We start from the raw sequence: 17,096 nt of genomic DNA on the forward strand, positions 1-17,096 counted from the left end.
AAATCTCATGTGTTAAAATAAATGGTGCTATGAGAAATAACCAGCAGATTAGGTACCCTGAAAGACTCTTTCAGTCAAACTAGTTGAAATGCTAGATAAAACATTTTGAAAACATCTTTATAAATGTATGGCTGAGTTGGCATAAAATAAACAAATCTATAGAGCTCGCAAATGAAGTAAAAGTATGAACCATGGTAGCCAAACTACCTTCCTAGCGGGATTTACCCTAAAGGTTTCTTTCTAATTCTGGAGACCTTGAGCATCTGCTTTGATAGTTGCATGGAGATTTTGAGGGAAAGGAGATGAAGCCTAACAGATATACAAAATGAAAAGTCTAATAGAAGAAACCTGCATAAAATAGAATCCCAAATGGCCACTTTTGGGAAGCATACATGAGAACATACTCACTCAGCTGTTTGTAAGGAAACTTGTCTCTGTCAATCTTGGCAGTGAATAATAGTAAAAGAAATAACTTTCTAAAGAATTTATAACCACAACTCAAACTTCATGCAGGTCAGTCATCGAACTCATGCCACCTATGTGTTCAAGAAAACCTCAGTCAGAGCTTTTAAAGTGGTCCTTAGTTGGTAGTGCCTCAAACTGAGTGATGGAAACAAATGCTAATTTTCACTGGAGGAGCCCAACTTCAACCTAGGGGTTACAGAACTCCCATAAATAAAGTACATAGAAAAATCAGTAGTTCCAGGCAAAACCCACAAAGTGAAAGAAATGAGATCCAGAAACAGACCCATAAAACTTCAGGTATGAGATTGTTAGAAACCAAATACAAAATAACTTGGATATATTTAAGGAAATAAAAGAGAATCTTTAAAATATGAGTAGGAAACAAGTGACTACAAAGAGCCACAAACCAAATTTAAAACAGAAATAGTCTTTCTAGAAATGAAATAAATATAGTTAGCATATGAATACATCTAAACAAATATTCACTGCAAAGATAGCAACAACAAAATCATGGCTAACAGAAATGAAACAGTTCAGAATTTTCAAAACTAGGCAGCAACAGCAAATTACAATCCTTTTAAAGATGAGAGCAAAGATGGTATTGTTGATTTTGTTAAGAATGCATGTTGAATAGCTAGTGTAACATATAAAAACATAGATTTAGATAATACAATTTCCAGATAAGTAAAGGGGAAAGAATGAAATGAGAAAAGAAGAAAAAGATAAATTCAAAAGATGGCAAGAAAGAAGAGAAAACATGACTAAAAAGTGCAGGATAAATGGAAAGGACATAATGAAATGGAAGAAATGAATCCAATTCTATACATAATCACAAAAAATATAAGTAAACCAAACTCTGCAGTTAAGGACAACAAATGTGTGAATAAGATTTTAAAAATTTAGTTATATGCTGTTTATAAGTGATACATTAACTCTAAGAACACAAAAATATTCAAAGTTAGAAAAAATTAAAAAAAGTACTAGGCCAATACTAATTTTTAAAAAGTTACTGTAGCTACATTCATGAACAAATTAACTCTATGGAGAAAATAATTTTGAGAGAACAAGAGGATCACTCAGGATACTATACCGATTTTGACACCACAGGTAGGATATCATGATTCTAAACTTGTATGTTGCTAATAAAACAGCCTCAAAAGTATGTAATATAAAAACTCGACAGAACTACAGGGAGAAGTTTCTACATCCACCATCATAGTGGGAGATATTTAACACTCTCAGTAATTGATTGATCATGTGGGCAAAAAATATTCAGGCTATAGATGATCTGAACAGCACATTTAACATAATCAGTTGACAGATATGAAGCATTTCATGTAGCAAAAGCAGAATATGCAACCTTTTCAAGTACATATGGGATATAAAAAAAAAAAAATGATCACATGCAAGGCCATAATACCAACTCTGTATTTGAAAGGACAGGCACCAAACAAACAGTATTTCTTGACCACAGTGCAGTTAAATTAGGTATTGACAACAAAAGGAACTAGAAACACCTGTATTTTGGGAAATTAAAAAAATCTTCTAACTAATTTATGGGTTGAAATCATATTCATATTGGAAATTAGAATGTATTCTCAATTGAAAAATTATAAAACTCTACTAAATCTTGTGGGATACAACTCAAGCAGCACTTGGAAGGAAGTAGGAAGTCTCAATAGTCTTATAAGCATTACAGAAATTGAATGTGGTTTTTAAATCTCCTATATAAAATATGAGGCATATTCTAATAAATGTTTACTGTATAAATGTTTACTGTTTTTATTTGTTACACTAGCTATTCAAGCATTATCTCTTCAAATACTGCCTCTTCCCATTCATTCTAACCTTTCCTTTTATCGTTCCAGTGACTCAACCTCTCCTCCATGTTTGTTAATATTTTTAAAACATTTTCTACCTCTGTGTCTCTTCCCTCTTCAGGGAGGGAAGAGCCTGGGGCCCCTAAGCCATTTCCTCTAGATACAAACTTGGTAACTCTTTGCTGTTTTCTCTGGCATAGCCCTGATGGAGATCCAGGCAAGCAAGAACTCACTCTGAAATATAGGGGCTGTTGGGTCTAGGCTGTCGACCTCAGCTTAATACAAGAGCCTGAAGCTTGTTCCACAGAGACAGGTTCTAGTGTAGGCTGTGGTGGAAGCCATCAGTTTCTCTGGTACTGACCAACCTGGCACAGTTTCATGCCTTGGGATTCAGAGCTGAACACCTGAGGATGAACTAGTAGAGCTGGAATCCTGGTTAAGGTGCCCCAGGCAGTGACTGTGAACTGACTGGATGTACCCATATGTGCCCAGCCACTGTACTTTGAAGTTTAACTGACCATTCTGAACTGAGCAAGCGCTTGAGATTCTTAGGTAGTGGGGTGGGGGGGTTGCAGGTGGGGAGAAAGACTTTAGGAGGGAGAAACTGGACTTGCTGCTAATAAAGACAGTGGTGGTCTTGAGCAATGAATTTATACCTTTAATATGTCAAATGACTCATATGGATTATAGTTTTAAAAACGACCATCGGGCCAGGCAATTTGGCTCACGTCTATAAACCCAGCACTTTGGGAGGCCAAGGTGGGCGGATTGCTTGAGCCCAAGAGTTCAATACCAGTCTGTCTCTACAGAAAATACAAAAATTAGCTGGGTGTGGTGGCGCATGCCTGTGGTCCCAGCTACTGGGGAGGCTGAGGTGGGAGGATCACTTGAGCCCGGGAGGTCAAGGCTGCAGTGAGCTGAGATTGCACCACTGCAGTTTAGGCTGGGTGACAGAGCGAGACTTTGTCTCAAAACAAACAAACAAATAAATAAGTAAATAAATAAATAAATAAAAACAAAGATCAGCCATATGTCACCCCCTGTTAACCTGTGCTGATCCTTGTAGTTGATTTAGGCATTAAGAAAACATTAAGAAAGAATCAAAGGAGGTGGACCAAGGGGTAGAAGGAATTTGGAGTAAAGAAAACAGGAGCCAGAGGTGAGGGAGGGTTGGCGATGCAGCTCACTCTACTCACTGGGCTGGTGTGTGTTCCAGTGTGTGTACTGCACCGGCTCAGGTTTCCGCCCTGCTGGCTTCCAAGTGTATTCTCCTGTATCATTTTGGTCTTGAAGAGCTATCCAAAAATAACTGTCCTTCATTTTTACCACACTACTGATCAAACTGGTAATAAAAGCCTGTTCAAACCTTAAAAGGGGAAAAAAGAAGTGATTATATTAAGTTTCTGGGCAATAAAAAAAGTCATTAAAGCATAATGAAGTGCACAGAATGGCCCCAGAGTAAGCGTTTCTCATTAATTCTTTAGAACATGGAGCAGGAAAACACCCAAAGACCCTGAACATTACTAATAAATGCCGAATGTCAGTGCAATTCCCAGAAATACATGAGTGAGGAGAATCTGACTCTTGCATATGGGGCTTAATTCTTGCACGGAATAAAGTCCAGCTCCAATTTCAAAGCATAGGTGGTAAAGTTCATATGGCCAGCAATGCATTTCTTGGAGTATGATGTGGCCTATTTTGTAATTAGGCCACACACCACACAAACCATGCCACAATATGCATGGGGTAAGGGTGGGCAGGAGGGAGGAGGAAAGATATTATGCTTTTCTGAATGAGCATTTACTAATACAGAGTTCACATGCACCCACCTACTATACTTGCCTGGGGAGAAAGAAACAGAAATTAAAGTAGCAATTTTATGTCTCCCAAATCAGTGTGTTCATAGGCACAGGTAGGTCTCAGCTTATTCAAATGTGTTTAAATCTGCATGTTCACTGAAGAAAAATGTGAAAGCCCAGGAACTAATCTAAAGCTCTACATCCACTAATGTACTTCCCAAACAGCTGAATGAATTACTGTTTAATGATTGGTGGCAGTGCCCCCTTTCCAGTATGAATGCGTCAAAAGCAGAATCTAGAAAACTTGCATACATGCTTCCACATGCACACCTACCAAGAAAATCATGACTATTAAAACTTAACTAGCATTGAACCTTTCAGCTAAGTTGAAACTATCTTGAGAAAGCTATTTTTAGAACATATAAAGTTAGAAGAAACACATTTGAAACAGTGGTGACTTCCGGGCAGACCTGCTGAGTCAGTGGGAAAGGAAAGGCTGAAGCCAAACCTAAGGAGAAAGCAAATTAGACCTTTTTATTCAATTTTGGTGGTTTTTTTCATTACTGTGCATCCTTAACTTGCTAAGGGAAGCAAAAGCAATGGGGTCATTTATGAATAGAGGAGTCTCAAAGGAAATAGGAGATAAAAAGAGAGAAGAATAAAAAGAAGGAAAAATTTTAAGTGTCTTACAGATATTATTAGCAACATTTAGAGATCTTAGGCATTCATGGTACTCATCTTTGCAGGGGAAATGGATTTTCATCATGCTTTAGTAAATATTTTCTGCAGATACTCTATTAATAACCTAAATAGCACACATTCGAAACAGGAAAAGTTCTTTTTTTAATCCAGATCATACTGGCAGAACCTTACATAAATGTGCTTCAAAAGAAATGTATAGAAGACTAAATATTGCCTACATGCTGTTGTAATTTTCCTTACACTTCAGTTGGTTCATGCTCTCAATAATATACGATCTGCTTTTCTCTATCTCCTCCAAGGCAGAGTAAGTAATACGGGGTCAGGGAAGTGCTGGGAGGAGAAGGGCAGGGTTCCTGGTTAGGGCTCCACCCCCGGCCTGTGCCCCCAGACCTAGGTGAAGACAAGCATTTCTGTTTTCGTGCCCAAATGTTGCATTTCCCAAGACCACCCTAGCTTGCCATGCCCCCGTCTTCTGCCTATAAAACCCCCCGAGACCCTAGTGGGAAGAGAGACAAGCGGCTGGACATCCAGAGGAACACACCGGTACAAGAGCACACCGACAGGCACCGGCAGAGGCCGGCAGGTCATCGACAGGAAGAACGATGTGGAGTTTGGCCAGAAGGAAGTTAAGAAAATAACTCCACTTACAATAGTGCCCCCCAAATACATAGGAATAAACTACCCAAACGAGAAAGACTTGTATACTGAAAACTGCAAAATGGTGAAGGAAATTAAAGAAGCCACAAGGAAATGGAAATAAATCCCGTGTTCATGGCTTGGAAGACTTAATATTGTTAAGATGCTTATACTACCCAAAATGATGTATATATTCAATGCAATCCCTATCAAAATCCCAATGATATCTTTTTCAAAAATAGAAAAGTTCATCCTAAAATCCATATGGAAATTCAAGGAACCCTGAATAGCCAATATAATTGTGAAAAGAAACCAAGTTAGAGGTCTGACACTTCTTGATTTCCAAACTTACTACAAAGCTACAGTAATCAAGACAGTGTGGGCTGGGCATATTGGCTCATGCCTATAATCTCAGCACTTTGGGAGACTGAGGCAGGCAGCTTGCTTGAGCCCAGGAGCTCAAGACCAGCCTGGGCAACATAGGGAGATCCTGTTGCTACAAAACATAAAAAACATTTGCTGTGAGTGGTGGCGGTAGATGCCTGTAGTCCCAGCTACTAGGGAGGTCAAGGCGGGAGGATGGCTTGAGCCCAGGAGGTCAAGGCTCCAGTGAGCTATGATGGAGCCACTGTACTCCAGGCTGGGTGATAGAGTGAGACCCTGTCTCAAAAACAAAATGAAACAAAAAACCAGTGTGGTACTAGCATAAAGACTAACACATAGGCCAGTGGAATAGACCAGGAATAAACCCTTGCATATATGTCAAATGATTCTCAAGAATGGTGCCAAGACTGCTCAGTGCAGAAAGGATAGTCTTCTCGATAAACTGTGTTGGGAAAACTAGACATCCACTTGCAACAGAATGAAGTTAGACCCTTACCTTATACTATGCACAAAAACGAACTCAAAGTAGATTAAAGACCTAAACATAAGAGCTAAAACTATAAAACTCTTAAAAGGAAACATAGGAAAAAGGCTTCATAACATTGTATTTGGCAATGATTTCTTGTATATGATACCAAAAGCACAGGCAACAAAATAAGAAATGAATAAATTGGACTTCATCAAAATTAAAAACTTTGTGCATCAAAGGACACTATCAACAGAATGAAAAGGCAACCCACAAAATGGGAGAAAGTATTTGCAAGTTATACATCAGATAAGGGATTAATATCCAGAATATATTGAAAATTCCTATAACTAAACAATAGAGAAGACAAACATCCCAATTAAAAAATGGGCAAAGGACTTATATAAACATTTCTCCAAAGAAGATATATAGCTAGCCAATAAGCACGTGAACATGAAAAGATGTTCAACAGCATCAATCACTAGCGAAATGCAGATCAAAACCACAGCGAAATACCACTGCACACCCAGTAGGATGGCTATTATCAAAACAAAACAACCAGAAAATAGGAAGCATTGGCTAGGATGTGGAGAAACTGGAACCCTTATGCACTACCGGTGGGAATGGAAAATGGTGCAGCCATTATGGAAAAGAGTATGGCGGTTCCTCAAAAAATTTAAAATTAAATTTTCATATGATCCAGCAATTTCACTTATAGGCATACATACCAAAGAATTGAAAGCAGGGACTCAAAGGGTATTTGTACATTCATGTTCATAGCAGCATTAGTCACAATAGCCAAATGGTGGGAGCAACCCAAATATCCATTAATGGATGAATAGATAAACAGTATGTGTATATACATACAATGGAATATTAATTAGCCTTAAACAGAAAGGAAATGCTGACACTACAACATGCTAAGTGAAATAAAGCAGATACAGCAAAAACATAATTACACTTACATGAGACACCTAGATAGTTAAACTCACAGAGACAGAAAATAGAATAGTAGTTGCCAGGGTCTGGGAGGAGGGGAGAATAGGCAGCTATTGTTTAACGGGTACAGAGTTTCGGTTTGGGAAGATGAAAAGAGTTCTGGAGATGGATGATGGTAGTGGTGAACAACAATGTGAATGCAGTTAACACCACTGAACTGCACACTTAAAAATGACTAACATAGTGAATTTTATGTTTATGTGTGTGTTATCTATATTTTACCACAATAAAAAATATTAACTGCAAAAGTGTTTTGGGGAGATATGACAGTTGCAGGAAAATGGTAGAGCTGTAAAAATGCTTTAAAATAATGCACATTTAAGCTTAGGAGAGGCACAGTGGCTCACGCCTATAATCCCAGCACTCTGAGAGGCTAAGGCAGGAGGATTTCTTGAGCCCAGGAGTTCAAGACCAGCCATGGCAACATGGCAAGAATCTGTCTCTACAAAAAAATTTAAAAAATTAGCCAGGCATGGTGGTACACGCCTGTAGTCCCAACTACTTGGGGGGCTGAGGCAGGAGGATTACTTGAGCCCAGGAGGTCAAAGCTGCAGTGAGTCATGAAGGCACCACTACACTCCAGCCTGGGCAACAGAGTGAGACACTGCCTCAAAAATAAATGAAAGTAAAATAAACTTAGGAGAAAATGAGATATTGCAGAATTTCTCACTTTTGGCAAAATTCACAAAATTGAATGCCATTTGGATTATTTTGTACCAATATTCCATGGCTGATTGATTCAAAATTTAGACATACATGGATTTAGCCAATTATGCGTTATAATTTTGGAACTCAACTTCTGCATTCATGCTTTGTCTGGAAGCAAAGTGGCCAGGCCTGAAAAGATTTTGTAACAATCAGCAAGCAAATACAAATTTGTTACTCAACAATAAGGATCTGTTTTTCTTCCTCTCTCTATTCCACAAAGTGTTAAAAGTCTTAGACCAGGAGCAGTTGCCTGATCACAAAAGAAATAAGTAATTTGTAGCAGGTGGTTCTAATTGTGCCCATCAAACCTGTCATTCCGTTGTGCAGAAGAGTGGAAAATCAATTAGCAACTACAAGCTTGGGCACTGAAGAGTGACAGGAGTGTCTTAACTCAAACAGGAAATCAGTAATGGAAGAAAATGATTACCATGGCCGTTAGTGGACACTCCTGGATCTGAGAGACTGTCTGTCTACTGCCAAACCTTCTCAGACAAAAGGTGCGTTTGCAAAAATTCCAATGTGTATTGTGAATCAAAAGTAGTACAGTGTGGACCCTTGTTTCTTCCCTGATGGGGTCTGAATGATTAAAAATCAAGAGCATTGGCCCTTCCTTTCTTCAACTGGTGAGTCCTGTGTGGGAGTCGCTGCTTTGAATGTAGACATGTTTGGGGGTAGCATAAGTATCTGTTAACTGACTTGGACAGATGACACATCCCTGTTCATCTGTATTCCCTCAGGGCTTGACTGGTGACCAGGCAGCACGCCAGCACAGGGCAATCTGGACAGGCCTAGGAGGCCAAGACTGGGATAAAAACAGACTTCCTATGCCATAGTTCTGCTTTAGAGCTGGATCGGGCATGAGCGCTGGCTACTGACTACAGTTTACCAGAGAAAACATTTAAAAGTATTCACAACATAGTCTTGTGTCCAGTTTTGGGGAAAATGAAACAGATTTTTTTTCTCAGATACTTTCTGTCATTTGTATGAGGTCCCCAAAGGGTTCATAGAATGTGAAGCATTTGTTCTAACAGATTTCTGCCTTAGCTTGGGTCACTTTGGTGCTATGGGTTATCTGTAATGTCACTGTGAGTTTATCCATTTATTGTGCTATTCTACCTTCTTCACTTATTTCTTGTGTCTATGTTCTATCTCTTCAGCTGCTGGGTTTCAGAAAGCACTGGACAATAATAGCATGCCTTTTATTTCTTGTGTGTAGCATGTCAGTGTTTAATACGGGGCCTCTCACAAAACAGGTATTCAAAAAATAATTTTCTAATAAACTCTTGGCTATTAATTTTTTGTGTGGTCAGGTAACATATGAAAAATAATTAACACAGTGCCAGGTATGTGGCAGGCACGCAATGAACATTAAACAAAAAAATAAAGAATAAGACATAAAAACCAGGTGAAACAATTAGACTTATTTTCTTTGGTAAAAAACATAATGAAATTGTAATTAACAAAAGAGCATATAGCTTCAATGGTCAGGCTCCTGTAAAGTCCAATGTTGACTCACTGACTGGGGGACTTCCAACCCAGGGTGCTCTTGGAACATTTTGGGTGAGTTAATAAATTGATAAAGGCTTTCTTCTGCCTGTTAGCCAAACCTGGGGGGAGAAAGGTAAAACTAAAAACAATGCTGAAATACATCAAAGGTAGTGCTATATTTCGATGGGAGGATCTCCTGAAAGTAAAATGTTTCACCAGGTGATTTAGTCTACCAAATGCTATCAATCCATTTGAGTGCGTGTGTGTATGTGTGCTTTTTGTGTGTGTGTGTGTATGTGCGCGTGTGTGTGTGTGTGTGTGTATGCATGCCTGTGCATTGTTTGGAACAGAAGTTAGGTAAGAAGGCAAGAAAGTAAGAGGGTAAGAGGAGGAAGGACATACTGGCAGCTTTGGATGTTGACTTCCAATATGGGAGGAGCAGAGAAGTTATACAGGAATTCCTCTACAAATTAGACTTACATGGGAAGGGTCTCTAGGTAAAACCAGTTGTCCTATTTGCTGGTATTCAGTGAATATTTTTAAAGGCAATGGCCCAGGCAAATATGCAAGTGACTTGCTTTGCAGGTGTAGTTTCCTGTGGCACCACTGGAGTTCTACCCTGCTTCTGTCTTCCCCAGGAGGAATGGGTCTCCCAGGTGTTCCAGCCCCCACTGTCCTCCTGGCATCGATAGTGATATGAGGTCACCTTTGCTCTTGGTACTTTTATCCCCTACAGGTATTATGCATCGGTAGCATGCTGCAGATTGTATGGAGTGTAAAAAGGGCACAGTTTTTGTGCCAGCATCAAGAAGGTATATGTGCACAGAGAAGTCTCAGTCTAAATAAAATAGAAGTGATGGTGAGGGATTTGAATATCTTCTACATATTATAGTTTCTCTTCTGCTAAAAACACCCTGATACAACTCACATACATTACATTAAAAAAATACTTGTTAAGTAATGTGTTTTGGCTGAGCACGGTGGCTCATACCTGTAATCCTGGCATTTTGGGAGGCTGAGGCACTTGAGGTCAGGAGTTCAGACCAGCCTGGCCAACATGGTGAAACCCTGTCTCTACTAAAAATACAAAAATTAGCAGGGTGTGGTGGCGGGTGCCTGTAATCCCAGCTACTCATGGGGCTGAGGCAGGAGAAATGCTTGAACACAGGAAGTGGAGGTTGCAGTGAGCTGAGATTGCATCACTGCACTCCAGCCTGGGCAACAGAGCAAGATTCTGTCTCAAAAAAATGAAATAAAATAAAATAAAAAATAAATAATGTGTTTCTTTTCCAGTATAAGCAGTTAGAAGATAAAATCTAAAAACATCTGAATATATTAGAAAAGCTGGATAATTAATAAATCTTTATGGAAAGTAAAGGTCACCTTAAATTTTATTATTGATTACTCAAAAACCAATTCTGGAATAACACAGTATAATTTAAATTCATCTCAATAAATAATTTAAATAATTTTGTACTTTGATGTATAGCACGATTTAGATTTTGACGAGTTATGATTGTAGCTAGATTTTATCATTCCAAGAGCCCTCATGTCAAAGCCGTCTTGCTTCTGTTAAAAAAAAATTTAATTTACCTGTTTGTAATGGTTACAAGTGCAGGAGGACAGTAATAACCACTGGAAGCTTGGTCAAAGCTTCGAAGGACTGTGTCAATTTTGTAACAGAATCCACCATGTCTCTCCCATCCCTTAAAAAGAATCAAAGGGAAATTAAGGACACAATCTGATTTAGTTAAATACCAAGAGATATTTTTGCATACTCTTTTACCACCTACATGACTGTCTTCTCTTACTCCTTTAAAACTCCTTGAATTTTCGTCTTGATATTTTTATATTTCTTCTATCTGGTAACACCATTAACTATAGCCACTTCTACATTTATTTGATTTATTATCTTAAAACGTAAAGTTTTTAATTTACTTAAAATGTGAAACCTTAAAAGTAAATGAAAATAAAGGGCACTCATTCGAGATCTCTGCCTCTCTCTCTCTCTCTTTCTCTGTCTCTGTCTCTGTCTCTCTCTCTCTTTCTCTCTCTCCTCCCCCGCCCTTACTTACAGAATTTCATATAAATGGCCCTGACAGGAGGGTAGAAATTAAGTGTTGGCTCTAGGGTCAGGATGCGTGGGTTTGAATTCTGGCTCCACTACTGTGCAACCTTGTTTAATATCTTAGTTTTTTCATCTATACAATGAGGATAATAATAGTATTTATGGGGCTGTTCTGAGAATCAGAGAAGGACAATGCAGATAGAGATTTCAGAATTGAACAGAGGGGAAAGAGAACATGAACAAAGAGAATATATATCTAGATAATATTATAGATTTTTCCAACTTTCATATTGATTATTTCATGTTATCCCACTGAGATTCATTGAGATTAGGGACTTGGATAAAGTCAAACTAGTGGATCAGCTGGGCCTGAAACCCAATTCTGGCATAGTGCAGGATGGTCTTGTTTGGAGCATAATGCTTCCAAATAGAAAATGGCCAATATATGTATTTTTTCTTTTTTTTTGGTAAAGATTATTACTAAATTAACTGGCTCGCCTTTTAGAGGGGAAGAAAGTAAGCTTTGGCACTCAGACAAAAATGACAAACACGCAGGTCTATGTCTTAACCCTGGGAACAATGAAGGGTGGCTCTATTCTTTGAAATCATGCAGTACAGTCTACAGTCATACCACCCTGAACGTGCCCGATCTCATCAGAAATCATACAGTATGAAAGACATACATTCATTAGTCCTCTATATTTAAACTGAGCTATTTTAGTTCTTTTTTTCCCAATATTATGATCACATGATTTTTATCTATTTTAATTTATTCACCAGTTTTAAAACACTCTTCATTTTATGCTATGCCAATACTTGCCAGCTTTTGATCAGTCATAACATGATTTCTCATAAATTTCTTGGAAAAGATTTTGGTCTTGCGGTAAATTAAAGAAAACCTTAATTTAGAAATCAGCTATGTTAGTTCAAACATATCATTAACTGAGGTGGGAAGCACAGGAGCTCCCACATCCAGCCATCTAGGATCTGCTCTGAACTCACTCTCTTTCACCTCTATTCCCAGTCTTCTCTCTGTGAGTACCTGACAGCTCCATACAGCTCCTTCAGGCATCCCTCCAGGATAGGAGCAGGGATGTTAGACTGCTCCTGCACTTGGAAGGACAGGGAGAGGGAGGCTGGCAATCTGACCTTTCTGATAATGTATTTCTTCTTTGTTAGAAGTTTTTAGATCATAGGCTGCTTAGCAAAGCAAACAAAAAAATCCAGTAACTGAACAGGCTCAAGAAAAGGGAGGGAAAAATAGATCTGGCATAGAATAGTCAGAAAAACAGACTTGTTACTTCAAGGCTTTGTCCACACAATGAATGCGGGAAGGATAACTGAGTATATAAGTTAACCCTTTGTACACTAGGTGCTATTTCATTTTTAAATGAAAGGATGGTGGTGACAAGACTGAAGGAATTGCTCATATTGTCCAATCCCAAAAAAGTGACTCAGAAGGAAAAACAAATCACTTTTTTTTTTTGCTTTGAAATTATCAAGATTGATTTTACAAATTGATTTTTCAAGTGCAGACTGTTTAGAGAATTGCATTGAAGCAACGTTCTAAGAAAGAGAAAACTTTCAAAACCATATTCATAGACTGATGCATAATAAAATTAATGGAAATTTCCTTACAAAGCTAGAGAACTGGCTATGAACTCAGAAACTTTAAATACTGGTAATGCCGGCTGGAAAAGGGAAGCAGTGAACAAAAGTTTGAATAGAACATCAGTTCTGTTTCTGCAGTGTAAAAAGTTAATTGTCCTTTCAACAAAAATAAAACACGTTGAGTTTCCCGGGAAGCCACAGTAAGACAAATACCCCCACCCTCGCCCCTGCCCCGTCTTTAATATTTCAGATCAGGTAGAGATTAATCAGATATCAGCTATAATTCAAAATTGTAATCATTAGATAAAATGGTGACATGTCAGCTATGGCACATCTGTTATCCAGTTAGAGTATGAAGAGTAGTAGTTCACATGTTTACACATTGATTAACGAATAAAATGAAGATTCTAAGGGGATGGGTCATTGTTCAATTGCAACACAAATAACTGGATTAGAAGAGAAAATAATTAAAGCATAGTTGCATAAAAACCAGGTCTGGAAAACTGTTGAGACTGATACAGCATAGTTCACTCTGACTCAGAGGAACACAATTGTTTTCTGACATCTCACTTGAAAATTAGGAAAACCATAGGTCAGGCACAGTGGCTCAAGCCTGTAATCCCAGTACTTTGGGAGGCCGAGGAGGTAGTTCACTTGAGGTCAGGAGTTCGAGACCAGTCTGGCCAGCATGGCAAAATCCTGTCTCTACTAAAAATACAAAAATTAGCGAGGCGTAGTGGCGCATACTTGTAGTCCCAGCTACTCGGGAGACTGAGGCACGAGAATTGCTTGAGCCTAGGAGATGGAAGTTCAGTGAGCCAAGATCGCACCACTGCACTCCAGCCTGGGTGACAGAGCAAGACTCCATCTCAAAAAAAAAAAAAAAAAAAAGAAAGAAAACTAGGAAAATCAAGTGTGAGACAGGGCATCACACAGACAGGATAGTCACTGTACAGATGCTGTATCAGGACCATTTACATTTTTAATCTCAAAAGAAAAGCAATCCCGTGTAGAAGATAGCAAGACAATGTTTCTCAGGACAAAAAAAAAAAGAGGAAAGGAAAGAAGGGGGGTTGGGAGAGAGAGAGAGCAAGAGAGGAGAGAGAGAGATAAAGAGAGAGAGAGGAGAAAGAGAAATTCACTTCAAATTGATGGTGGAATTGATATCTAGCTATGAAGTTCCTGTACCTAAATTGCAATGTTAACAGCATTTACCTCTTGACATCCTGATTCAGCATCAGAGAGGACATGGCCTGCTTTTTTACAAATGTAAAAAAGTGTTTCTTCACAATTTTTGACTTTCCAGTGTCCCTCCTATGGAGAAAAATGTTACAAGAGAATGAATACACTCTGTGCTGATGCTGGTGGGCCATAGCAATTCTTACAAATAAAAATATGATGAATAATGTGCTCCCGCATGGGATAATGTTTCAGGCAGCACCCCACTTTGTCATGGAAAGGGTTCACACTTTCTCCAGGGATGGGAGGCCCCTCTCTTCAGCACGAGTTCCAAGGTGTTCAATCTGTAACTGAGTGGGCGGGAGAGAGGAAGCAACTATCAACAACTGGTGCTTCTTGATAGCCGCCATGTGCTGGCTTAATGCAGGGCGATTTTCATCTATTATCTCAATGCTCCAGTGAGGTAGGGATTATTATTCCCGTTTTAAAGGTTAGAGTTAGCATTTTACATGGTCCTAGAGTCAGTAACAATTGGAGCTAGGATTAATACCAAGGTCAGCCTGGCTTTCCATTAAGCTGTTCTCAATTTTTCTGTGAAAAGATGGGATAGAGCCACGGTTCTCAATCTTGAGTGTGCTCCAGAAGCACCTGGAGGGCTAACTGAAACCTAGCTGACTGGGCTGCAAGACCAGTGTCTCACTCAGTAGGTCTGGTGGGACTTGAGAATTGGCATTCCTAACAAGCTTTCAGGTGGTATTAATGCTGTTGGTCTGGGGGTGACACTGTGAGAACCACTGGGATGAAGCCATCCTCCTGACCAAGTGAGAGTGCTGATACCTCTCTTCAACCAATTCTAAGTGTTACATTAAATGCTTTGCTGCTTTCATGTCTCTACCTGATGCTGGGGAAATTCCTAGAAGCTACCATGAAGCACCCTAGGTAATACTGGCATAGATGAAATTCACGTTCACCCTTCAATGATCCCTCCATCAGGAATTCAAACAGCACCACCCCATCTCCTCTTTACATGCTAGGCAGATACTTTCATGTTTTTCTGTAATCCTATTGAAGGCTACTCTCAGATCTTTCATTAATAATGATAAAATAATTGCTAACAGATTAAAATTTTACCTTCCTGTAGGATTTTTTTTAATAACACAAATCAGAACCTTAGGCTAAAGTTATACAATTCAAATTCCAGGTGGTATTTCACACATCTAGAATTTTAGGGGAATGTGGAGCCCTTCCATGACCCTTAGAAAAATACAACATCCAGGGCTGACACCTTCATCTGTAAGAGGAGCCCTGCATCGCTCCCCCAGGGAGTCTTCCAGCAAACCATCCAGTTACAGGATAGTGTCAGGCATTCTGTAGTTAAGAACTGTTAGATGAATGGAAGAACAAATGAATTGTTTCCTAGGCTCTCATATTCAAATTTGTGTCAACTGTGATTTGTTAACTTGTTAATTATAATAATTATATTCATACTGAGTTCTACTCCAGGAAATAAATGTTATTTTTTATACATCTACTATTCAAGGAGCTTCTGAGTTGCCAGAAAAGGGGCCACAAAATATTACACTTATGGCAGCATTGTCCTGACATGTCCAATACTATTAATACCTATCCTCAATCTCTTAAAAAATAATCTCTGTCCAAATATTGGTTCCTGTTCTGTAAACTTGCAGAGCAACATACCCATGCCTGTCAATAAGAAATGATCACCTAAATTATATCAAAACTAATGAACCAATAAATCAGCAGATACTGTGGAATAAACTGTGGTGGGCCAGGCGCGGTGGCCCACGCCAGTAATCTCAACACTTTGGGAGGCCAAGGAGGGTGGAGTCCAGGAGTTTGAGACCAGCATGGGCAACATGAAACCCCACCTCTACTAAAAGTACAAAAATTAGCCAGGCGTGGTGGTGCAGGCCTGTAATCCCAGCTACTCGGGAGGCTGAGGCATGAGAATCACTTGAATCCAGGAAGTGGAGGTTGCAGTGAGCTGAGATCGCACTACTGCACTCCAGCCTGGGTGACAGAGTGAGACTCTGTCTCAAAAACAAACAAACAGACAAACAAACAAACAAAACATCGTGGTGAATTTCAGCAGAGCTAGACCCAAGACAAACATTGAGAGGTATGTTTCTCCTTCTTCATATGGGGCTGAGAGACACGGCCTTAGCATGTATAACTGTTACTGCACTGTACAATTGTAATTGTCTGTGCTAGCATTAAAAGATGAAACCATGAAACATGTCACAAAAGTTAAGTGCTCAGAAATGCTTCCTGTTTGGCTGGCATAATTACTTTGTCAAGCCATGTCAGTAACATTTAATAAACTGCCTCTTGGGGAAACTTGACAGAGTATCCCGGTGGTTAGAAGAATAAGGACATCTACCAAGTCCCAACAACCTCCTAAAACTCAGCCACTGTATTCAGCAGCTATCTTGATCAAAGAGATTAAGTCTGTTTTAGGCATAATAAACTATTCAAATGGCTTGGGATTAAACTAATTCTGTATAATCAGATGTTTTAGATAAATGAGAGACTAGAACATAGGGATGAATGTGGTGTTCAGACTACTGGGACCACTCCATCCACATGAGGAAAAGAGCAAGACTTGCCACTGATCCATAATTTTCAAGGAGGTTACACATACTGTTTAAATCCTTTTATGTGAATAAGATAAAGGAGCTTAAAAACCATCACTCTCCAGAGTAATCTTCCATCCCTCAGTTCTTCCCCTCATCTTCATCACGGCAGTCAAT

At 39.1% G+C, this 17,096-nt stretch overlaps 1 protein-coding gene across 5 annotated transcripts in view; it reads right to left on the reverse strand.

The window, feature by feature from the left end:
- LOC105493180 (phospholipase A2 receptor 1) overlaps positions 1-17,096 on the reverse strand; it is a 127,864-nt gene that overhangs the window by 65,309 nt on the left and 45,459 nt on the right. For all 5 annotated transcript variants that reach the window (XR_011609804.1, XM_011760660.2, XM_011760659.2 and 2 more), the window contains exons 9-11: positions 14,362-14,460; positions 11,061-11,173; positions 3,482-3,651 (exon numbers count right to left, since the gene is read on the reverse strand). Coding sequence is in view for 4 of the 5 variants with exons in the window: in XM_011760660.2 (XP_011758962.2) it covers positions 3,482-3,651; positions 11,061-11,173; positions 14,362-14,460 (382 nt within the window). In the remaining variant the exon portion in view is untranslated. The remainder of the gene's footprint in view (positions 1-3,481; positions 3,652-11,060; positions 11,174-14,361; positions 14,461-17,096) is intronic.

This window comes from Macaca nemestrina, chromosome 11 (assembly GCF_043159975.1).
Source record: "Macaca nemestrina isolate mMacNem1 chromosome 11, mMacNem.hap1, whole genome shotgun sequence".
Taxonomy (NCBI): domain Eukaryota; kingdom Metazoa; phylum Chordata; class Mammalia; order Primates; family Cercopithecidae; genus Macaca; species Macaca nemestrina.